General features: G+C 27.2%; 1 protein-coding gene and 1 long non-coding RNA gene across 9 annotated transcripts in view; one reads left to right on the top strand and one right to left on the bottom strand.

The window, feature by feature from the left end:
* The window catches only part of LOC107438641 (uncharacterized), a 583,728-nt gene that overhangs the window by 437,857 nt on the left and 120,296 nt on the right, over window positions 1–25,575 (top strand). The window contains exon 1 of one of the 8 annotated variants that reach the window (XM_021148844.3): window positions 22,597–22,926. The exons of 5 other annotated variants lie outside the window; for them this stretch is intronic. In XM_021148844.3, coding sequence (XP_021004503.1) covers window positions 22,904–22,926 — 23 coding nt within the window. In that variant the 5' untranslated portion in view covers window positions 22,597–22,903. Of the gene's footprint in view, window positions 1–22,596; window positions 22,927–25,575 lie in introns of those variants that run through there. 2 more of the 8 variants (XM_043048099.3, XM_087161243.1) reach the window with 2 other exon arrangements.
* LOC147811020 (uncharacterized) lies at window positions 22,677–25,574 on the bottom strand. Its single transcript, XR_015433100.1, has 2 exons — window positions 23,344–25,574; window positions 22,677–23,167 (listed from the first exon to the last, which is right to left on the bottom strand). It is a non-coding gene; the product is annotated as an uncharacterized LOC147811020 (long non-coding RNA).

Raw genomic sequence — 25,575 nt, 5'->3', positions numbered from 1 at the left:
CAAGTGGGTTTTTATAGAAACAAGAAACAAATATCATAAGATGTGATGATTTCGGGTTATGAATTATGTGTATAAAAATGTTGATAATATATTCAGTAGTTATGATTAGTTTCGTTTATTTGAATGGAACATGGTTAGATTTGGAAAGGTATTTTAAGTTACTACTCAAAATAAATCAAGGTAATATATTTTGTAAAAAAATAAGTATGCCATGCTTTCTTATATTTTAACATTAGGGATCGTGAGCTTCATATGCAAAAATCTCATTAAATTATTTCTTATAACAATTTAGTTTAAAAAATCAGTTGCAATATATTCTTGTTAATGATAAATAATTTAATATTTATTAAATAAATAATATTAATCAACAATCAGTGATTTCAATAATATATTAGATCAACTCTATAAGGGTATTAATCCAAAATAAAAATGATTTCCATAATTCTTTTTGGCCTCCAAAATATTTTTTACATCTATGATAGTTTAAATATCCTCCCTTAAATTTAGACTACATAATCAAAACTACTAGACTATGGTAAAATTTTCTGTGTTTCTGGCTCTATGGGAAGACGATAATTCTTACCGAAGCACTTTGATAATGATTATGGTAAAACAATAAAGTGTGGTTTTATATATGTACTAAAATTTTGCAAGTGTGGTGAAATTTGGTATTTTTATCATGATACTTAGAACATGACGCAAAAACCCTTTATTCGGTTAAATTTACTTACGAATTATTATTTTGAAAATCAGAATTTCCGGTAATACCACTATCATATTGTTGTAATTATCACGGATAATTAACAAATAGATGATTTAAATTCCAAATATTTTGGTTTCATTAACCAGAATAATGGTCTTCTTTTTACCAGATATGTTATTATTATGGAGTACGGTAATTTTACCAGAATTGTTTTCCTAGAGCATGGCTTTTTTTTTTTTTTTTTTTTGCTGGGCATGTTAATTATTATTTTATGAAAAGGGCTATTTTCAATAACATTAATATTATTGTTTTTTTCATTTAATATATTTGCTAAAGATTATTTAAAATTTCCGTAACAACTTTCCTAAATGTCTTCCTTCAGATATTGTTGTGACTCATAATTATATAAACTATACTTCTATGGGAAAAAAATTACAGATATTCACGCAAACTTACATTTCTAAATTTTTCAACTTGAAACTGAACTTTTAATAAGCAATGAGAAAGATTTTTTTTTAAAAATTAATGTTCTTCCGTAGTCTTGAAAGACAGGAGAAATTTTACTAAAGAGGAGAATTTTGTATTTAAATAATTAAACAATATATCAGATAGATGGAAATACCCAAAAAGTACAAATAGATTTTGAAAACAGAATTTTTTTATTGATTGTTATCATCGAACTCTTCGAACTCTGCATTTGTTTCAGATTATGGTAATTTAAAAAATGATCCTTTTTTGTACAATTTTATCAATTACGAAGTAAAATTTCACAAGAATTTATCTAAAAAAAAACTTTTAATCTGAAGTTTAAAATCTTGAAGGAGTTAGCATTAAAAATTTTTTTAATTTTAATGACTTAAAGGTTTTTTGGCTAAGGTTTTTTTCGCTTCTTAAACAACAAATTTAAGTATAATTGCTAAAATGCCAGAAAAGAAAAAACGCATTAATAATTCAAAATTATCTTTAACCTCTATAGACGTTATGCATGTGCTTTATAAAGAGGTATGCACAATGATAAGTTTTTTTATGCTTTATACTAATAATATGTGCTTTATAAGGCACATATCAAAGCACTATCAAAATATTTTCTGGTGCAATGCTGGAAGCATAACATTATTTGAAAGCATAACAGACATTTGTAAGATTTTTTCGAAATATTTTATTCGTTAACGTAATTTTCTTGAAATCTTCCCTCTAAAATATCAGAAGAGTTAGTTTCCAAGATGTTATAAGACTAAATATTTCTATTTAACTGTAAATTACGGGATGAAGTTGGCTTAAGGAAACAAAATTTATAACTCAAACAACTTTTCTTGCACACTAATAATAACTATCATAGAGTGTAATTGTGTGTAAAAATGTATTAATCCTTCCTGTTCTAAATAGAGAAATTACATTATTTTTTTTTAATTTGAAGCCGTATAGTTAAATTAACTAGTGCATGAAAGCTATACCATGTACCTAAACAGCTAATCTATGGTTGATCTATAGATTATAACTATCATACTAATTGTAATTGCGTGTACAAATTTATAAACCCTTCTTGTTCTAAATAGAGTAATTACATTATTTCTTAATTTGAAGCCGTATAATTAAATTAACCAATGCATAGAAACTGTACCATGTAACTAAACAGTTAATTTATAGTTTACCTATCATTATAACTTTTATCATAAGCATAAAATTAAAAACAAAATATGACTAGAAAATTAAAAATATTTAACATTTTACACATTGGTAAATGTACACATGTTTCATGACCAAGATGAGACTTATGATTTACCATACTAAGATCACTAGTCAACTTTTTCCAGTGGATTACAGGCCTTTTTTGTAGTTAACCTTTGCCGCTTTTATTTATTTTTTTTGGAAAAAATAATTTTTTTTAATCTACTGAAATATTTTAAATAAACGACATTAACTTTTTAAAAACAAACCACACTTTTATAAAATATTAGTATAAAAAATTAATGCTTTTATTTGAAAATGCAAAGCTTATGTTTTTATATTTTATATACATATATATAGTATATTTATACAAAATATAAGAGCATAATATATGTATGTATCTTATTTTATCCTAATCCATTTTCAAATCCAGTCTCTCAAACAACAAGGTAATTTTTAGAAATAAAAATGTAATTACTTGCTTAAAAAGAATTGTGAATATCTTTAAAACATTCCTAAAACTTCATTCCTGAACTAAAAACAAAACCTCACAGTATATATTACCGAGCAAAAAGAGCTCAATAACATTGTATTGAGTTTCCTTGTCTTACTCCAAAAGTCATTCCAAATTTATACAAATCTCCATTATGTAAATGTATCTCCATTCAAATGTTTTTTTTTTTTTTTTTTTTTGTCATATGTTATATATATGGTAAAAACTGCTGTTCACAAAAATTGCAAATAATGGAATTTGCAAATCAGACTGGCTTTGTGTCTTTTGACAGTTTCTTTCGAGAAGGAAATTGATGTTTTTCAAATATTCTATTGGATAAGAAATATGAAACGTGTTTTTGGAATAATAATAATGTTCTGGAAAAAAAAATTAGAAGAATGTGATATTCCTTACACTATCTTTCTTTAAAATTGCTTCATCGTGTTATTTTTATCATCGGGTTAAATATGGACTTTTCTCCACAAAATTTTTCTATGTTGATTTTTAATATCTTTTCAAAAAAGACTAATTTAAAAATATATATTAAGGGATTAAGGCAAATGGACTAGCTTACATAACGAATTTATTTAGATTCAATTGTTTATTCTTCTAAAAAGAATGATTTTCAAAAGAGAAATTCGGAAAATGGAATCAAATGGTATGTCTTTTTTTTTTAAACTCTCCATTCGAGTGGTGTCCATTTTCTTAATCACGCATTTTGGTCTTTGTCCATTTTTTTATATACGCATTTTGAGCTTTATCCGTTCTCTTAAATAAGTGTTTAAAATTATGCCCATTTTCTGAAACACGCAAAAAAATCATATAGTCTAAACACAAAATGACATATTTTGTGTTTAGACACTGAAGAAGGTTCTTGTTTATAGAACCGAAACTATAGTATGTTAAGTTCTGTTCTTTCATTTGTGTTTAATTCACGCTGATTTTTAATTTATTCATACGTAGACGTAGCACATCTTATCGTCATTTGGATTATCCATGTCTATGAAGTTGGAAAATAGTGCTACTTGTCTTTTAGCAGAAGACAGTCTGGATTTACGTAAAGACAGTCATTATTATTTATTTAATATGTTCCAAAAACAAACAAAATGTTAGTAAGAAACATAATACGTAGTGTTAATGCACAAGCAATTATGCAAGCTCAAGTCACCCTACTCTACAGATTTTATGAAATCTGCTCGAATATTGAAACTAAAAAGACATTTTTTTTCTAAAGTAGTCCGATTTTTAGGTTTTAAAAAAAAAGTTAATTTAGGTTGAAAAAAGCAGGTTAAATTGTATTACAATATTGAATGCCAGCTATAATATTTTAGGCCATATGTTGACGACCCGAAAAAGTAGAACCCTGGGTTAGTGTATAATCAAATATACTCTATTTAAAATGAGATATAAAATAGAATTTAAAATCGCTAAAAGTCAATGCAGAGAACTATATTAATTCTTTACAAATATTTAAGGAAAGTGTGTCAATTAATCAAGGCTATGTATTTCTTATTAAAACCTGTACTCATAAAACTATATACAGTGCGGAAAAAAACAGTAACTTTTGGTCAATGGTTCGATGGATTAAATATGCTATTTAATTTGTGCCGTTGATGTTTTAAAATGCAAAATCGGACAATAAAATTTGCTTACGTGTATGATTATTTGATTTATATGCTGACATATATGATTAAATGTGATGATTTGCATGTATGTACATGTATGATTAAACATGCCTTTTTAATGGCAGATTCGGATTATTGATTCTCAAAGTATGGAGTTAGCTTCAATGTGAAAAATATGGTCCCACTAATTTAGATAAAGAAAAGTCGAGCGTTTGGATACGTTTATGTTAATTTCACATTTTTCTCTCAGAATAGAATTTAAAAAAATTTGCAATTTGTTCTTGTTTCTTTTCATTTTTCAAGAATTATTTGATCGATTTCGTTTAAATTTTTTATTTTTTTCATTAAAATTAAGTTCTTTAAATTTTTGTAAAATAATGTATGTAATAAAATGTAAAGTAAAATTATGTTATTCTATGTTATTCTTTAAATTATTATTAACGAAAAGGTCAAACGTTTGGACGCGTTAATGTTAATTTCACTTTTTGCTCACAAAATGAAATAAATTTTTTTTCAAGAACTATTTGATCGATTCCATTAAAAAAAAAATTTTAATTTAAAATTACGTTCTTTAAATTCATGCAAAAATTTGTATAATTTACGACTCTAAATGTTTTTCAGTATTATTAAATATTGTAATAAAACTAATAAATATTTATAAAAAATTATTTACTGCATAAATAATCGAATTTTAAGTTTCATGCGGAAAAAAAAATTTCAATTCGCTCGAGATGTCGCCAAATGCGCGAAGAATGAATTCAGGTTCGAACTTTTATCGGTTCTCTTGCCTTAACATCGAGTCCATATCATTTAGATTGCTGCTACCCCCTACCCTGTATTGGAGGTTAAATATCCAAATTCCTCGAAAAAAAATTATGTTTATTAAGAAATCCAAAGTTTTTGTGTCTAATTTCGCAATATAAAATATCATCGGCGCAAATATTTTTGTTTACTTACGTAAATTCCTCAAGTTTTTAGGATTGTATCACAGTACGTGAAAACGTGATTTTATCGAAAACTATTAAAACGTTTTATTTTTTATTTGTATATTGTACATTATTTTATACTTCGTACTATAATTCACAGTATTTAATAGTCGATTTATTGTAGTTGGCATAATGAAAGATATAAATATTTATCTGAACTTATTTAACGCTTTGTTCTCAGCAGACCGGTGTTGCATAAAGTTGGAAAAAGAGGGAAGTAAAATATATTTCCTAATTATTTTACAAATCATAGTTTCAAACACTTTTAAAGCTCTATGAAGTTTTTAAAAAACTTAGAAAAAAGGCATTTTAAATTGTAGGTTCGTCCATGGCACTTACTGTTTTTGAGCACATTATGATGCAAATTTTTTACATATAAAATTTGTAAATTGATTTATAAATTTGAAGCTAACATTTTTTTTAAATGAACTTAGTAATTTAACTTATTTAAAATTAAATTTATCAACAATTCGTGAAAACCAATGTAACATAATGAAGAAAATAATGCATCATTTATGATATCGTCTGCATATAAAATATTATCCTTTTCTTTATGTTTTGTGTTGACATTGGTAGTCTTAGTTGGAAACAAACGCATTAATGTACATTATTTTTAATTTCAAGAATTGTCAATTAATTTTACTTGAATTTTTTTGTGACTACTTATTTTTTGTATTTTTTTTTTAAATTTTAATTTTTATGAATGATCGACGAATTTTAATTAAAAAATACTTAACTATTGAACATAAAATTCAAGTTAAGATTCGAATAATCACCACAAATCATGCATTTGAAAATAAAAACTATAGCTGGCATCGCGTTCTTAATCAAACATAAAATGCTTAATACTTTTCTCTAATAAAAATAAGAAAGTTTTGTCTTAAATGTTCTGATTTTAAACTAATTTTCCCCAGATTTTTGTTTTGGAAAATCTATAATTTCTATTTTATAAAACAATCATAATTTTTGTTTTGCAATTCATTTTGCATGAGTTTAAGACAATTTGAATAAATCTATTTCAATAACTAGCACCGAATTTAGTTAGCATTTTTATCCTTATAAGTTTTTCACTATTTTTACTTTCTACTAATTACGATAACTTATATGTATTAGTATGGAGAGGTGATTAAACTAACATTATGAATAACAGAAAAGAAAAAATTATTACACTGGGGGGTGAAAATTTTTTGTTGCATTTATACAAATATTTGTTCTTGTCAAATTTGGGTGAGGGGATATCAAATCTGAAACTAGTTTTGCTCCTAAAGCTACTGATTAAAGCTGGGAAATACCCTGGTTGGTAGGGCACTGGACCCATATAGAAGAGTTCGTGGGTTCGATCCCTGCCGGCCGAAGACTCCCGTGTAGTAAATGGTGACTAATGCACGTTAAATCTGTCGAGTCACAAAGTCCTCCATGTTCCCATAACAAATCAATACCTCTAGGGGTACTGATCGAGGAGCTTCCTTGTCTTCTGTATAGGTTCAAAATTACAAAGCTACGGAGTTGAACATTAGTAGGCGTAAACCCAAAATTGTGTCGGCTGTCGATAGAAAGCTACAAATTGGAACCATGATGTCTCAGGGGATAGAGCATTCCCCTTCAAATGAGGTGAACAGAGTTCGGATTCCAGCGATGGCAGGTCGATACGAATTCCGGACCCTGCTCGCGCCGACCACAGTGCTGATGCAAATTATTTTCAGTGGTAGACGGATCATGGGATAGATTCCTCTTGCTGTCAAACTAACTGTGAGAGTCTTTCGTGGTTCTCCTCTCCGTGTAACGCAAATGCGGATTAGTTACATCAAAAAGTGATACGCGAAGGCGAATTTTTCCCAATACTTGCTCCAGGAGTGCCCTTGTCTTCTGGAATTTGTTCAAAATTACAAGGCTACGAAGTTGAACACTAGTAGTCGTAAACCTAAAATTGGGTCGATTGTTCATCGCCAGTTGTAAAATAAAATAAAATAAATTTAAGCATTTTTTAAAAAGATATTTTTAATCTATTATTCATCAAAATGTAAAAGTTTATTAGCGTTATAAGTATTTTTGGGGGGTTAAGGCACATCATCGGGATTAAAATTGCATCAGAATTCATTCCCGGAAATGTCTTTGTACGCGGCTAGAGACGCTTCTCTATTACAACCTGTTCAGAAGTGCACGAAGAAGCAGTTTTCCAGAGTAATCGATTACTTTTCTTTTGATTTTTTCTTAAATTTGCTATGATATCCTATATTTTCCATGCTAATTCTTTTAAAGAACAATCGTTTAACTGTTATTTTATTTCAGTCATTTAGCTTTAGATTCAATAAAAATAGATCCCTCTTAAATTTTTCAAACAATCATGTTTTGTGTAACAGTAATATTTATTTTTCTTCAAATTTCATCTAATTTTGTCTCATAAATAAAATAAAAAATTGACAATTCTTTTTGTGCTCAAAAATTTTTTTTATTTTTAAATGCTAACTATAATATCCACTAAAAATGTGAAGAAAAAAAATATTACGAAATATAGTCAATCGAGTCATTGTTACATCTAAGTGCAAAATTTAGCATGAAAATATTTAATAAAGTTCCGTTACTACTTCAACCCGTTTTAATTTGAAGCAAGACGAGCATATCGTACGAGGAAACGAATAAGGCGAGAAGCGGCTGATTCTACATCGACTGCTACGAGCAACACAAAAGAGTTGCCGTAAAACAATGGAAATGATGTCGGCACAACGGGAGAGTTGCCACCGCTATTCTTTCCAACTTCATCCTCATCAGGAATCCTTTGTTCTTTTGCCTGCATCCCGCTGCTCCCTATACCCTTGCGTCCGTTCCGGGTTACAGCGAAAAAACTACAGATTTTCGCCGGCACTTTCCCGGGTTATATTGAAAGTTTTCAGTATTTTCTGATTAATCCTGGCACTTTTGAACCTTATTTATGTGATCCAACATACCTTTAGGCTAATTAGAAAATGCGTTATTCATTACTCAATTGGCCAGATTTATTTCAAGCAGTTTGCATTAATCCCGGAATAATAATGAAGGTTTATTGTTAATAGTTTTATTAGAGGTTTATTTCAATAAGCTTAACCAAATACAGTCTAATTGAATATGACTTCACACTTTTCTTAATTAGCAACAGATAAACGAAAAAACCACCGATAAACAGGTTTTCGCTCCCCGTTTGTACCTAGCCAGGTTATATTGGAAAGCTTATATTTTTCCTATTAAACTTGGCACTTTTTTAGGCTTATTTCAATATGCTCACATACCCTTAGGCTACTTAAAAATGTATCACTTATTGCTCGATTAGTATGATTTAATTCAAGCAGTTCACAATAAATCTAGAATTATGAAGGTTTATTTTAAATATCTTTATAAGAGGTTTATTGCAATAAGCCTAACCAAAATACAATCTGATTGAGGAGAACTTCACACATTTTTAAATAAGCTTAATGGCACATGGGCTGATTTTGATATACTTAAAATATATAAAGCGGATTAGAAAATATTTGCTTTACTAAGTTATTAAATGTAGTGAGTTTATATCTATATTTTAAAATGTTTTTGAGGAGAAAAAAAACTCTCTGTTCATGTTAGATACTTTTTTTATGGAAAAGTATTACGAATATTACTAAAAACATGTTTTGAAAGCTAACTTTTTGCAGAAAATGATTTTTAATAAGATAAATAAGAGCATAATAAGATAATAAGATAAATAAGATTTAATAAGATAAATAGGATGCTTAATAAGATAAATGAGAGCATAAGATAAATAATAATGTAAATAAGAGCTTAAAATTTTACTTGCTTTTAAATAACAAAATATTAAGGGCACAAAATAGTCAATATTGATACAAATGTTTTCTTTAAAAATTCCTTTATATATTAAGAAAAATACTCTAAAAAAATCGAGTTATTGTTTATTGATTGCTTATTAAACTTGATAACAAGCATTAATAATGCATAATGTTATGTCTTATTTATAAACGTATAGTTTTATATTGCTAAAAAAAATAATAATTAAACATTTTCCGTCAAAGCTCTTGATCAAATCTTTAACTTAAAATTAAATTCTAAATTTTGTTCAAATAATAAAAGAATTTTTTTTTGTCTAAACTGTAAGAAAGAAGAAAAGTTCTTATTGTTTATTGTTTGTTCTTAAAGTGAATTTTAAAAAAATATAAGTACTTATAGCTAAATAATTAACATTACATTTAATAACAAAATATATGATGAACATTATGTTCAAACCAATTAAGTTTAATTTAAAAGCAATGCACCCATAAACAAATATAGCAACTTTCTTTGTGTAATTTCCTTGTGTAACAAATGTAATTATTCTTATTTTTACATTTTACATTAAGAGTATTGAATCTTCAATTCAAAAAGAATTTTTAATTTTAATTTCTTTTAGATTACCTTTATAGAAATGAAGCTAGAGAAATTCTTCGCAATTGCAGAGTCACAAATGCACGTCATAAATTATTTATTTGTGACATTGCATCGTTTTTTTTTTTTAATTATTTTATACTTTTTTCTAAGATAATAAAAAGTAATGCAATTTTTCGTACAAATGATCTCGAATAATCTCATTGCTGAAAAAGCTTAAAATCATTTTTCAAACTTCGTTTTAGAATAAAAAATGTTAAACAAATTTAGAGAATGATTAAGGAAGGTATTTTACTTCGGTCTTGTAATGTTTCTAAACTTTTAGGGCCATTTTTAAAAGATTTTTACAATGAATGCTAAGAGATTGTTTTCTTTTTGTATCGATAATTCTTCATTCCTTTTTATGTAAAAAAAAAATTTCTGTTAAATTTAAACAATTTATAAGATATTACTGTAAATATTACACAACATTTTGCATAGATATTGTTATTATGTGGGTTACATATGATGCAGGGGTATTATTATGCATTTTTACAAGAATTGAAAATAAAAATTACTTTAGTATAATATATTTTAATCAAAAATTGTAAAAATAAAAAAGAAAGAAAAAAAGAAAAACTCTTCGGAAAATGCACAACATGCGAAATCACTTACAAATCAGTTACTGTTCCCTTTTTTAACTTTGAAACTTATTTTTTTTAAATAAAGTAGATTTAAACACTTTTTGAATTACCAATTATTTCAAGGCCAACATAAAAATTTTATTTTTAGATCACGGAGAAAAAAATTCTGGTGAAATTATCGAACTGTATGATAATGATATTTATAGAAAAAAGAAGAAAAAAACTTCTGATTAATGAAACCAAAATATCCGATATTTGAAACATTAATTTTTTAGTTTTTCCATTCATACGGTAATGGTGTGTCGGAAATTCTTGTTTTCAAAATTATAGTTCATATTACATCACAAATAGTAAAAAATACAAAACTGTAAAGCAAATTTTACCAAATAAGTAATTTTTATGCCATGCTCTAAGATATAATGATAAAATTACCAAATTTTTAAATTTTATCACATTTTATAAAATTAGAATTTATTGTAAATTTTACCAAAATAATTACCAGAGCGCTGCGGTAAAAATAACCAAGTTTTTGGTGTTATAGAGCCAGAAACACGTTTAATTTTACCATATTCTGTTAGTTTTGACCATACTTTTTCGCAGTGTTTAATCTCTAATTTTGATATATTTTAAATTAAAAAAAAAGTTAGGCCGTGGTGGCTCAGAGGATAGAATACTCATCTCCCGATGAGATGACCCGGGTTCGTATCCCACCGATGGTGATCGATACGAATTCCGCACCCGGAGCACACTGACTATTGTGCTGACGTAAAAATACCCTCCGTGGTAGGCGGATCATGGGTTAGAGTCCATTTGGCGTCAGACTAACTGTGGAAGGGTTTCGAGATTTTCCTCTTCATGTAACTCAAATGTGTGTTTGTTCCCTCAAAATGTCCGCCACGAAGGTAAATTTCTCCCAATACTTGATCCTGAAGCTCCTTTGTCTTCTAGATTGGGTTCAAAATTATAAGGCTACGGAGTTGAACATTGGTAGTCGTAAACTCACAGTTGGTTCTGATGTTCAACGATTTCAAAATAAAATAAGAAGAGTTTTTCTAAACGTTTTGCTAGCAAAAAAAAAAAACTCTGAAACTTTAAAATAAAAGCTGTAAAAGTGTAACTAAAATTTTAAATTAAATTAAAACAGTGTTAACAAAAATTTATATTTCAAATTCATTCTCGATTACCTAAGTTGTTACTTAGAAAAATAATATTATTTCCGATTTAATCATATGCTTCAACGAAAAATGTTCAAAAAAAAGTTTAACCACGTACAAAGAAACAGACGTCAGATAACTCTACTATTTCGTCCGATAATCACACAGTTAACCCTTTTTCTCCTATTAATTCGAAAACTTTTCTCCTACTCAGTGTTACATCACTTGTGACAAAGCCGGTCTCGTGCGGTGACTGCTGTATTTTTCCCCCCAAAACTCAAACTCGAAGCAACTTGAATTCGTTATAGAACATTCAGTAAACTGTTGGAAGCGTCGTTTGCGTCCAAAGAAGTGTCCATATTTTCTGGTATTAGTGCATGTGGAGATTTATTTCCGACTTCTAGAACACCTGGGATGACGAGGTGAACGTTTTCTTCGATATTTTCCTTCTGCTCTGCGTTCCTTTTGTATTTAGGAAAGGGCGTAATAGAAAGAAGTCTTCTTAACTTCCTCCATGGACACCATGTGTCCATGAATATATTTGAAATTGAAATGTCTAACTCAGTCGCTCTTAGAGGGGGGTTCTGCGAACTTCTATAGCATCATTTTGCTTTGCTTTGTTTCTTTTCTTGTTTTAATGGGTGCAATGGGTTCACAAAATCAATGCACGCGAGTACTGTTTAGAACTGTTCAACCCCTATCGAATTCGAATAGATAAATAAATAGGTAAGAAGTTCATTTATTGATAAATTTAGCTGTTGACATGTTAAAATGGTATTTTTTATGCAAAGCTTCACCATGATTGCTTCCGAGTTCTTGAACTGAATTAGTTAAATTTAATGAGAATAATTTAAATGAATTAATTTTTTTGCTGTGAAGTAAAATTACTGTTTATGATTTTAGAATATCAGTAAGAAATATTGTTTTTAATGTAAATAAATTCACATAAACCAGTTTACCGTCTTTAGATTAATATGGGTACTACCTTCCGAGGCGCACTGTTGACATTATTTTTTTCCTTTCTTTTTTTTCCTTCAGTTTTTTATTCATATTTAGTTTGTTATGGGGTATTAATTCGATATCTTTAATTTTAAATATCTCTTGATTTTTGAGCAGTACAGCTACTTCCGTCTCTTGTGATAAAAGAACTTATATTTAATTTTAAAAAAAGCAAAATATATTTTGTAAACTAATTTTGCTTTATTAGAAACAATAGCGTGATATGAGCGATAAGACTGTTTAAAACTATACTTGATAACATGAAATTTCCATTTACTTAAAAAAAATATGAAGATGATAATAAAAGTCAATATTCTCGAGCGCTCAAAAATTGGTTTCCAATTTTAAGACTCACGAAACTTAACTGAGAAAAATAAAAGAGATTTGAAGCAGAAGACGTTAAGTAGCAAACGAAAATTAAAATTAAATGTGAAAAATGGCCCGAGTATTCAAAATGACATTTTATCTAAATGAAAAAAAATATTCAAAATCATTTTTTTTTTCTAAGTTAAGCTAGACTACATATTCTCAATCATTTGAGTCATTCAAAACATTGCTATGTCCACCACTTCTGTGGCTACCTCATTGCAAGAGTGATTTGAATAAATAAAAAAAAATTTGTAAATATAAGAAAATATTTCTGGTTAATAAATTTTAAAAAGATCATGAAAATTATTATTTTAAAATATACATTGTTTCAAGGGCTCTACGTCCCCATACCAGCTTTTACTTTTTCTTTTCATTTATTTTCCTCCGTTTTAGGTTTTGTTTTTGCTTTGAATTAAGTTTATAATAGCGTTTCAATCTGTTAACTATACTGAGCATTGCATTCAATCATTACAATAAACATGAAATTAAACATTTCAACTTAGAAAGTTAAGTGCTCCATTTCAAAAAAATCGCTCATTTGCAACTTACTGAAAATAGATCGATTACCGCAATTAGAAGAATCACGAATTTACCGCCATGTGTCTTGTAAAAAAATTCCATAATTTTTCTAAAAAAATTACTTTAAGAACAAAATTTATAATTTTATTAGTTCAATTTAATAAATAGAAAGCCTTATTACTATATATTTTGAATATAATTTTAGATAACTATTATGCTCAAAGTATAAAATGCCAAAACAATTTGTAAATGCATAAGCATTTTACTGACAATTTAAAAGAAATTTCTACACAGGGATATGCTAATGATGCAAGTGAATTAAAAGGCTTGTCTGACAGTTGTTGTGAAATTTCTTAACATTAGAAAAAAATTTCTCTGAAATTCAAATTAAATTCTGATTCCTAAATATTCGAATTTTAAGAAATTTTAAAAATATTTCTTTAAAAAGAAATACTTTTAAAAAAAATAATAGTTTTAAAAATAATACTTTTGAACTTATTACTTTACTGCAGTATTTCCAAAACTATGCCTTTTTTGCCCTTTCTAAATTTTTCGTAACGCTGTGTACTACTAATAAAAAAATGAATGTATTTTTCACTATAAAAAAATTGCATGAAAGTAAAAAATCACAAATGGCTGTTGACACCGCTAATCATTAACTGTTAACTCTGCAAAAAATAACCAATAGAAAAAATAAGTAATCGTAAATTTTCATGCTAGCTTTATTTTTAAATAAAACTTTTTGATATTTTTGTTTGTTGCAATATGTTTCGCATAAGAACGCGTACCTCTGCTAAACTATTTCCGTACCCCTAGGGGTACGCGTACCACATTTTGGGAAATACTGCTTTACGGTGTTTAGAATTAAACAGCTCGGTGAGACATGCTGAAAGTGAATTATCTTTTGAAAGTTTGCATGCTACTATGCCTAAAATAAGTATGGCAGTTCCACAGATTATCTATAGAAGTTCTATAGATTATCTTAGCATCACAAACTTTTTAATGTAAACTTTAAATTAGATGAGAATTATATATGATTAACCGAATTTTTACGCGTTGAACTATGATTCTTATCGTCGTACTTAGATTATAGCAAATTATCTCCTAAATTCATACCTCGAAATCCCGGCAAACTTCTGCACTTTCAATAAAAAATTATATTTTTTTTCAAGGTTTTAATTTGAAATGACATATGTAAGCAACAAAACTTGGATATATATGTCTAGCGCAAAATAACACTGCTTTATAAAATGCAAATATACCAATGACTTTTACCAAGACTTTTACAAATGTTCCAAAATCAAATGTTCAAATCAATGTTTACAAATGTTTCCAAAATCAATGTTTACAAATGTTTCCAAAATCAATGTTTACAAATGCTCAAAAATCTCGTTTGTACTAAGAGAGAATATAATCTAAAATTCGTATCATAATTTCCTTTTAACATGCATAAAATAAAATAATCAAAAATCCATTTAAATATCTTAATTCTTAAAAATAATTTCTTCATATTTAAAGAAATATTCATAGATGATATATATAGCTCTGACTTTCCATAATAGTAAATTGTCCATTGGAGAAACGAGTACACATTAAATTCTTATTAAAAAAAGCTATTCACAGTGCTACCTGAAATAGATTTAAAAGAAATAAATTGCATTTATATTGAACTCGTCTGTTTTATAATAATAAAAACCTATTACAAACAAGCATATCTAACAATTAAACTTTTGCTAAGTTACACGCATTATGCAAACCTTTTGGTGAAATATTTTGCGCTTCTTCCTAGTAATATCTGTTCAGTGGTTAAATTTCTTTAAAACAATATGGAAATATATCTATTTCACGTGCTAGGACTCATCTCAATAGTTTAAATACATATGCTAATTAGTTAATACAGGCTATATTTTATAAGTTACAAGATCAGACACAAAAACGTATTTTCTCTGAATAAACATACTTTTTTCTGGATTTGGATTCCTAACTCTCAAAGTAGCCTCACTTTGAGAAATCTAATTACAATAGCTTGATCACCAGAAAATGGTTGAAAATTTGGATTCTTTAATGTAAATTTTATTGTTAGCGTATTTACTATTTAGTAACTTTTTAGGCGAATCAAAATATTTTTATACGCAATTATAAAATTCCTTTATCAAAAGATAATTTCCATACAAAAATATTTCGAATAATTTATTACTTTGATTGACTTTTTTCTAATAGCTGCCACTAAAATAGTTACGTTCCTCGCCACGAAAGATGCCGAAATTGTTGCTCATTTGACGTCCCCAGTGCACTGTAAAAAATTACGGATCAAATTACGATGTAAAGTACCGGCTATTTCTGTGCAATATCCGTGAAATTCATTTTATCGTAAAATCTATTTTTTCCGTAAAATAACATACCGTAATTTTTACAGTAATATTAATTTAATGAAAGTGATTCAGGGATTTTATGGTAACTATAATTGTAAAAGTTATGATATATCAGCTTTTTTATTTTATAACGCATTCTTAAATAAATTTTGCAGTTAAAAATACTGGTACCCTGAGTACCGGTACTCTTAAACGCAATTCGATCTGCAATTTTTTACAGTGTTGCACCTGTGAACCTGAGTCACGGAGGCAAACAATCTTACACATCACACTACCACAGGTTACCCGTGCATAGATGGGGGCTACATTCACCTATCACATAATGGACAAACTCAACAAGAGAGACATTCATGCCCCGATTGGGATTTGAACCCGAAAAACATTGAATTTGCAGTCTTGCAGATTGACCGCCGGCCCACTTACGATAGCTTATTTTATTTAATAACGATCGAAAAAAATTTAAAAGGTAAGATATACCTATTTTCGCCTCATTTTAAAGAATGTGATTTTGTGTAACAAAGTACGAAATTTGAACAAATTCGGTCGAAAAGTTCCTGAAAAAACGAGATTTAAAAAATCGTGTGTTTGGGAATTATTAGTCCAATTTTGGAGAACCAACAATCGATGAAAATTGGTACATTTTAAATTTTCTCATTCTACTGCCAAAATTAGTTATCTATTTTTATAGTTAGTTATTTAGATTTCATTAGTTATTATAATATTATTAATCTATGATATTATTTTTAGTCGCATGATATAATTATTAATGATTGCTGTTAGGATTTTATAACAATAAATTGTATTGATATTCATGAAATTATGCAACTTAAAGTATCCAGAAAAATTTATAAAAAAATTTCTTTTGCTACATATTTCGGTATTAAATCTATAAGGATAATGCTCTATTGTTTAAAAGATAACAAGAGGAGCCCAAAAATTATTTCTTATGCTTCATAAAAACCTGTAATTAAGTATTACTATCGATCAATAATTACTATATCGTAAAAACTTCGTAATAGCACTAATTTCATGTATTTTTCTTAACTTTTATTATGAAAGAGTTTAATTATCTATGTGCTAGTACTACTAAAGCTCGAAATCTGTTAATGTGAACACTACCTAGCTAATTAACTGATTAACTGATTTGCACCGTTAATGTGCGCATTACCTGGCTAATCAACTGATTTGCACCGTTAATATATGCGCTACCCAGCTAATCAACTGATTAGAATTGTTAATTTGCTCATTACCTAGCTAATCAACTTATTAACTGATTTGCACCGTTAATGTGCGCATTACCTAGCTAATCAACAGATTAAATGATTTACACTGTTAGTATGCGGAATTAAAAGTTTTCCGCACATTATCTAGGTAATGTGCTCATTAATGGTTTCTGAATCGTTAAAGCTCTAAAGGTTGTTCAAAAGTTATTGATTGCTTTGACTTGATTCTTCAGATATTGAAATTAAATAAATGACATTATGTTAAATTCCTTTACTGTAGCAATATTTTAAACCATTTGATTATTTCTATCAATGTTTTTAAAGTGATTAATGATTGATTCTATCAACCAATGTGTAGATTGTTTGATTACAGTAACTTAATTTTTTAGATAGAGAAAAATAAATAAATAACATTTTGTTAATTTAAGTATACAGAAACGTTGTTCCATCAGAGATCTTATCACTTTAACAAGTGCTTAATCGGTAATGTGCAGAATATCCTGGTAGTTTGCAGATTACTTTGAGTAAATTTATTGGGGAAATAATTTTTGTCACGCACTTTAGCGGATCACGCTAGTCAATCTGCACATTAACTGGATAATCTGTAGAATAATTGATATCGCGATAACACATAGATATTAATAGATATTTTACTTTATATTATTTAATTGTTTAACAACAAAGAAAATCTGCATTGCTAAATTAAATTCACTTATATAGTTATTCATTTTATAGTTTTTAAATTGATTAAGGATTCATTCTATCAACTAGTTTGTTGATTATAGTAATTTGATATATTTTGATAGAAAAAAATAAAGTAATATCACTTTATTAATTCAAACGTACAGAAATGTTGCTGTTCTTCCAGTAAGATATCCTATTTTTCACTTAGAAGGTATACCCTATAAATACTGATACCCTATAAATAAGAAATACCCTATTTTCACTCGTTTATAAAGAGCAGATTATATCTAGGTAGTTTACAGATTACCTAGGGAATTTGAGAAATAAAATAATTTTTGACCGCACTTTAACGGATCATTTTAGTTAATCTGCACTTTAACTAGATAATCAGTAAAAATAAATTATGTCAACACTTTAGTGGTAATACATACATATAAATGGATAAGTTACTTTACATTCATTGTTTAATTGTTTAACAACAAAGAAATCAGCATTGCTAAAAATAATTTACTTAAGCATATTTACCTAATGCTACAATAATATTAGTCAATGTTTCGTTAGAAAGTTTTATTTTATGAAGAATTTTTGCAGTTCTAAAAATACATATAATATCTGCATATTTAAGTCTCTGTCACAGCGGCTTTTTTCAAGTTCGTTGCATGGGTGGTCCTCATGCATACTAAAAAGCGAATATAATGTCCTTTGTCATTCTTCTTTCCAAAGGGTTTTAAACAGATTTCAATGAACAATGGCTTATAGGCTTAAAGAGCAATAACTTTGTTCTTCAATTTTACCTTATACTGTACCCTTCTTGTGGTCTGTTGTATTTTGATGTGATAATACTTTCTTACCTGTTTGTGAAACTTGCTCGAATCTGTTTGGACAAGTGGGACTTTATCAATTTTTAAGTCTGTGTGAAATTCGATATCCAAGAAAAAAAAGTAAATTGATAATTTACAAAAATAGTTAAATTATTTTGAACCTCTAACCCAGTTTTAATCAAAATGCAGAATAATATTCACGAATTCATTCTAAACTCATAGAATTCCTAGTATTGATACATGTTGATTAAAGCACAAAATAAATTTTAACAAATTAATCAATGCTTTATTTATTGTAATTTAGGTAATTGTAATTTCAAATTTTTGTTGAAGTTTTCGCTGAAGGTTAAGTTTTTCTTTTTTAATGAATTGATACCTTCAAAAGATAATTAAATTATTTTTTTACTTCTAACCCTGTTTTGATTGAAATACAGAGTAATTTTCACTTTTGAAAAAGAATAAATGGAATATAGATAATTCTATAGGCATTTTCTTATAATTCCTAGCATCAATTATAGTCTATTAGAAGCCACAAAATATATTTAGAAAAAAATTTATAAGTTAGTTTTTTTATTTATTATTTTTTATTTAGTTGCATTTCAGTTTTTTGTTAAAGTTTTTCTTTGAATGCTCTTCTGTTAGTTTTTATTCGACCAAATTAACTTGTTTTAGATCTATTTTCGAATTGAAGTGTCTAGATCAAAACTTTATGCTTTTCTTTCCTTTCTAAAAAAGAAAAAATATTTTCATATAGTCACGATTTTTATGACTTTTCTTTTCTTTTGTTTATTTATTTCAGCTGATACAGTATCGGTATCACAGTAAATTGGAACAGCAATCATGTCACATACCTTTCTATATTTTATTAAATATATTTGTACTAAACCACTGAGATAATTATTCTAGTATTTTAATTAAACAGTTAAAAAAATTCTTGTAAATAAATATTTATGAATGAAATATAAATATTTTATTTATGAAATATAAGAATTTACTTATGAAATATAGAAATAACGATATATACATTTTTTTTAATATTTGTTGCAGTGTAACGAAAAGATTCGAGTAGTCAAAAGTTAAATGAAACTCGTTGTTGATAATCTACGGTGCAGCTTGTTAATGCAATGATTGGTGTTATCATTGGTTGTGTCGGGATTGCAATTCAATTAATTATTAAAACATAGTATAATCGAAACTTGATGATTATAATTTTTTTTAACCCAAGATTTTAAGAAAAACACACACACCTATTATTGTTAAAATTTATATTTAGTTCTGTTTTTTTCAAGGTTAAAGTCACAGATAACAAATTTGCCCACGGAGTGTTGAGCCCTGAGTAAAATTGAGCAAAAGTGTTCCTGATAGTCACTTTTTTTCAATTCAGTAACATGGAAAAATCGTTTTTTTTTTTTTTTTTTTTTTTTTTTTTTTTTTTTTTTTTTTTTTGACGCAGGAAAGCCTGCATATTAAAGTTCGAAAAAAGCCAGGATTAACGCTGAAAGGGTTAAAGTATCTTTTTAGTTTAAAGGGAAATTTAGTATTACTTTTCGTTGCAAGTAGTACTCAAAACAATAATAATAATGAAGATGATTATACATGAGTAAAATGAAACAAAACATATTTAAATTTGAAAGGTTTCAAAATAGATTTTTAGATATATGTTGCTTACATAAACGTGGTGGATATTGGAGTGTCATTAATAAGATGAAAATCATTAATTACACTGTGGAACAATTTTTATTTTGTTGTCTGGTGCATGTGATTTTTCAAAAGATCTTAGAAACTTTCGTATCGCTGATTTCAAATCTTATAAAGGCATAAAAAGATCCCATCATTTTCTCGTTTTCCTAAATATATTTTTGTTGATGCATGTAACTTTGTCTTAAATCACAATCCATTTTTTAAACACATCATTAACACTTTTATACATTATTTTCACTTTGAAGTTTCATTGTTTTTTCCCCTCAGTCTGTGCATTTTTTAAAAAAAGTAATAAGAGATAAAAAAAAAATAATAATAAACGTAGTTTTTTTAATGCTTTTCACAAGATATTAAATTGCAATTTCATGATTATTATTTTTTTATAAATATTGACCCAAATTATTTTTAATCACTGTATTGAAAATGTACTTTAAACTTCTTACTGTAGAAACTATTTAAATTAAAGAAAATAAATAAATAATAAATTTTTTTAACATTTTTTTTATTAAACAGTAACTAATGCTATATTTTAAATACATTTCCAAGTCATGTCTGTTTTCGATCTCAATTTCTATTTACATTTGAAAACAAATGAATTTAAAAAGTACAAAAACATCAACCCATTAGCCCCAAATATTGAAAAAAACATATGTTTATGAGTTAAGTAATCTATTTCTTGAATTTATAATTTTATGATATAATCCCATGTATTTCACAATCACTTTTAATGAAGATACATTTATAAAAAAGTTTAAAAATTTTTATAAATAATTTATAGTATTTTATACTTTTTTTACGATAATGCTTAAATAGTTGCTGTTTAGATTGGATTCAAATAAATTTATTCACCATAGACGCTTTAAAAAAAAAAAAAAAGATGAGATAATTAAACGCTTATAAAGAAAAAAATATTAAGCTTTTTTTGTTGTTTGAACATTCATTTTATAGTATTATTTGTAAAGTATTGAATTGATCGTTCTGCAATTTTCTGCCCATGTATTTAAATATCTTTTAATAGTTGCTTAAAGACGCCAAAATGGACACTTAATTAAATTGTTTTACTTTCTTGCAAAATCTAACAATGCAAAATATAATCGACTCTCAGAAAAAATTTTATATGATGAATCATAATATTGATACATTGAATCATAATCCGGAGAACATTTACTGCATCCTTAGAAAAAATGCTCATTTGAACATAGTGTCCATTCAACTTGAACGAAATAGAGCAATAGTTACCGGTAAAGTGCAGAAATCAGTTATCCTATGTATTATCTTGATATTGTGCTGTTTAACAAATGTGAACCGTTAAACTGCTAAAAATTGCTTAATTTCTCAAATTATATTAGCAATTTGCAAGTTACTTAGATAATCTGCAGGTTACTTACTCGGCACTTGTTAAGGTGAAATTAGGATCTTTTCCGATAAATACTTTAATTAACGTTATGTTGCTTATTTATTTTTCGATATCTAATGAATCAAGTTACTACAATCAATCAATCAACAAGCTGACTCTTGCAATTAATCATCAATCATTAAAGAACAAAATGATTTAAAACTTTTCAATTTTAACAATATGAAAGCCGTCAATACAGCAAAGTGCACATTATTAAGATAAAATACGTGGAAAACACTTGGTTCCTCTCTTTAAGGGTAATTTAGTGCTGATCTTTAATGGTAAATAATCACCCTTAGTAATCTACAAATTTGCTTGGTAATGTACAAGTTAACAGCTTGCGGTAACTTAACCACTTTTAGGAAATACTAAAACATAATTCTATTTAACACCATATTAATGTTACAGCATATTTAGGCGACGTTATGGTTAAATACTTTCTAAAATTTCGGACAGACTATAAATTTTTTAAAAAAACGCCACGCATTTTTAAAAACATGTTTGTTAAATATTGCTAAAGGTATTTTGAGAATTTTACTATGTTTCTAAAGGAATAAAATAAAAATTTATTTATTATTATTTGAAAAAAAAAAAGACAGACCGATATATTCTTAGAGTGACGATCAGGTAAAAAGATACCATTTACTTTCACGGTTGCCAACCATTCTTCCATATTTCTCACGCATCCCAGCAAAACATCATCCTCAAAAGTTGTCATTTCTCCTGCAGAAACGCCCCCTTACCACCCTAAATTCCCGCTCTCCTATAAAACAAGGCATGTCTCTCTATAAAACAAAAACATAGTTAAGTGCTCCCCTAGCACCAAACCAAAACAAAAAGAATCGTTTGAAATAAAAGAAAAAAAAGAAAGAGTATAGGGAAGAGATAAGCGGGAGCATCCTTCCTCATTCATCCCTGGAGCGACGCGATTGAAGTTCTGCGCATGTGCTCCTCCTCTTTTTCACTGAGTAGGCTCGTCCTTTAGGGGCTGTCCCACCAAACCTGAACCTGTTACGCTGTTTGATACCGCGGCAGTTACGGACCGCTGTTCGACGTGAGCGTTGCGGTAGATTTCGTTTCGCCGTGTGTTGTTCGTTTACCCTCTCAAGCGAATGTACGGACCGTGTTTACTGTTTCGGATTTCAACTCAAAGGAACTTTTTTTGATCTTCTTTAATTCTCTTGATGGTCGTCGCTGGAAATTGTCCGTAAGTTTTAATTTTTATAGATTAAGAACGATCTAGAATAAGATATACATATATCAGAAGTGTTTTAGAAGCCGAAAACACGAAATTTAAGTTATTTTATTTCAGGTATTGTTTTTATAAAGTTTTCTCAGTTAAAAAAAGTTTTTTAATAAAAGAATCAAGGATAACGAGATTTAATCAAAACATGATTTTTTTTAACGTTGTTTTAAAATTATTTGTTATTCATTAATATAATTAATCACTTTCATTCTTTAATTATATTGTTAAAGTTTTCAGTTCCATCCTGTAGATAAAGCATTTTTCTGCAATTCTCTCATATGTTTCATAAAAGTATCAGAGATAACGAGATTTAATCAAAACATGATTTTTTTAACGTTGTTTGAAAATTATTTGCTTTTCGTTAACATAATTAATCACTTTCATTCTTTAATTATCAATATAATTAATCACATCCATTCTTTAATTATATTGTTAAAGTTTTCAGTTCCATCCTGTAGACAAAACATTTTTCTGCAATTCTCTCATATGTTTTATAAAAGTATCAGGTAAACGAGATTTAATCAAAACGTGATTTTTTTTTAGTGTAGTTTGAAAATTATTTGTTTTTCATAAATATAATTAATCACTTTCATTCTTAAATTATATTCGTTAAAGTTATCAGTTTCATCCCTTAAACAAAAGAAGTTTTCTGTTTCAAACCAAAAATAAAAAATTTCAATCATTTTTTCATTACGTTTTTCTGCAATTCTCGCATGTGTTTTGGTAAAAACAGTAAAATTTACGCAAGACACCACACTTTTTTTTAAATAATTGTTTTTTTTATAATCTAACAATTTGATTGTTCCAGTATTTATGCAACAAATTAAAATTTCTTAAGGCTTTATTAAGATATAACTAAAAAAGTATGAAAAACACTTATAAGATTAATATTTGTTTCACTTGCTTTATTTTAGTTTTTTTTTTTTCAATACAGCCAAAAAACTTTCAAAAAATGATTAATGTAAAACTAAAAGTTAATTTCAGTAATTTTTAATTTATTAATTTAAAACCTTTTGGTTTTAAATTAATAAAATGTGATTACACCCCTTGAACGATGAAAAATCGTATGTCATTTTTAGCAGTAGTAATCTTTGTTGCTTGATCATTTGATATTTTTAGTATCCTGGTTGTTAACTGTTGTAAAAACACGTTAAAATCAGATCGTAAGAAATATGTTTTCAAAACTTTCGGTTTTCAATACTCAGAGAAGCACAATTCTGGTGAAATTGCCGCATTGTATAGTAATGATATTTCTGGTTAAAAGAAGAAAAAAAACTATAATTTAGGTTAATAAAAGAAAAATTTGCGGAATTTAAACCATTAATTTGATAATTTTTCCGTTCATATGGTTTACAGGAAATACTAGTCTTTAAAATTATAATTCTTTTTTCCACACATTTAATAAAAAATACCAAACTGAAAAGTAAATTTCACCGAATAAATAGATATATACCATGCTCTAAGTTATCAAATTACCAAAGTTCATCACATATTATAAAACTATATTTTGTTGCTAATCCTACCAAAATCATTACCGAAAAGCTTTGCTAAAAATTGCCAAGCTTTTTGGTGTTCCCATAGAGCAAGAAAAACTATAAATTTTATCATATTCCGGTAGTTTTGACCATTTTTTTCCCCAGTATATATTGTAGTTATCACAAAAAAGTTAATAGTTCCACATTCCTTTTAAAAATAGATTGTGGAATAAGCAACATAGTTACCACGTTTAACTTTTCTGCTTACGTTGATATATCTGGGCAAAGTTAATTATTTTAAGCTTCTCTATCAAAACTCTGTACATAAAGCAACAAATAACTTATTTGAAAACATTGAAATTTTTGTTTAAAACAAATTTACTAAAACAGTTTTTATTGAATTATGTTTAGTTCCGCAGATAAAAAAAATAATAAGACTTCTAATTTTTAACTTTAAACATGCCTGATATGTTGAGTAAATAAATCATAAAGGATCTAATGCATTTAATAAATTACAATTATATATTTTTAATAACAAATAATAAATTAAAACATTTTGCAATTTACACAGAGCATTTATATACAAAAATATGGTAATTAGTTCAAAACATTAATGACGATTAATTTTCGTTCTTTATACTTTAATAATAAAAGTACGTATTGTTTAGCAAAAACTGTAATAGTTTTTATAAAATTAGTATAATATTTTACTGTTGCGAAAGGCAAAACTTTCAACAATCATAATTAGTTTTCATTTTAATCTAAGTTCTAATCAAGTGTTACATAAATGTTCAATAAAATTATTCAAATTAATTAGATTTGTATTTAACAAGAACGAAAATTTATTTAGTTATGAAATTGCATTGATACTTTTTTACTGATATCCTTTAATGTCGGCATTTTAAAATTTAAAGAAAAATAATAATTGTATGGATTTCTTTACTTTTGAAAATAAGCAACTTTGATTAAAATCTTTATCGAAAATCACAAATTTAAAATTTTATGGTTATCACTCAAAAAAATTGACCCTTGACATTCCTCAAAATTTGTCTCGGTGGTTGGAATTTTAAAATTTCTTGATCAATCAATTAAAAGAGTAATAATTTCTAAAATATTTTAAATGCGTATTATTACA

This window comes from Parasteatoda tepidariorum, chromosome 4 (assembly GCF_982258835.1).
Source record: "Parasteatoda tepidariorum strain Cologne lab strain chromosome 4, Ptep-v5.0, whole genome shotgun sequence".
Classification (NCBI taxonomy): domain Eukaryota; kingdom Metazoa; phylum Arthropoda; class Arachnida; order Araneae; family Theridiidae; genus Parasteatoda; species Parasteatoda tepidariorum.
The sequence above is the reverse complement of the archived record's forward strand: the minus strand, read 5'-3'. Positions and strand labels throughout refer to the sequence as shown.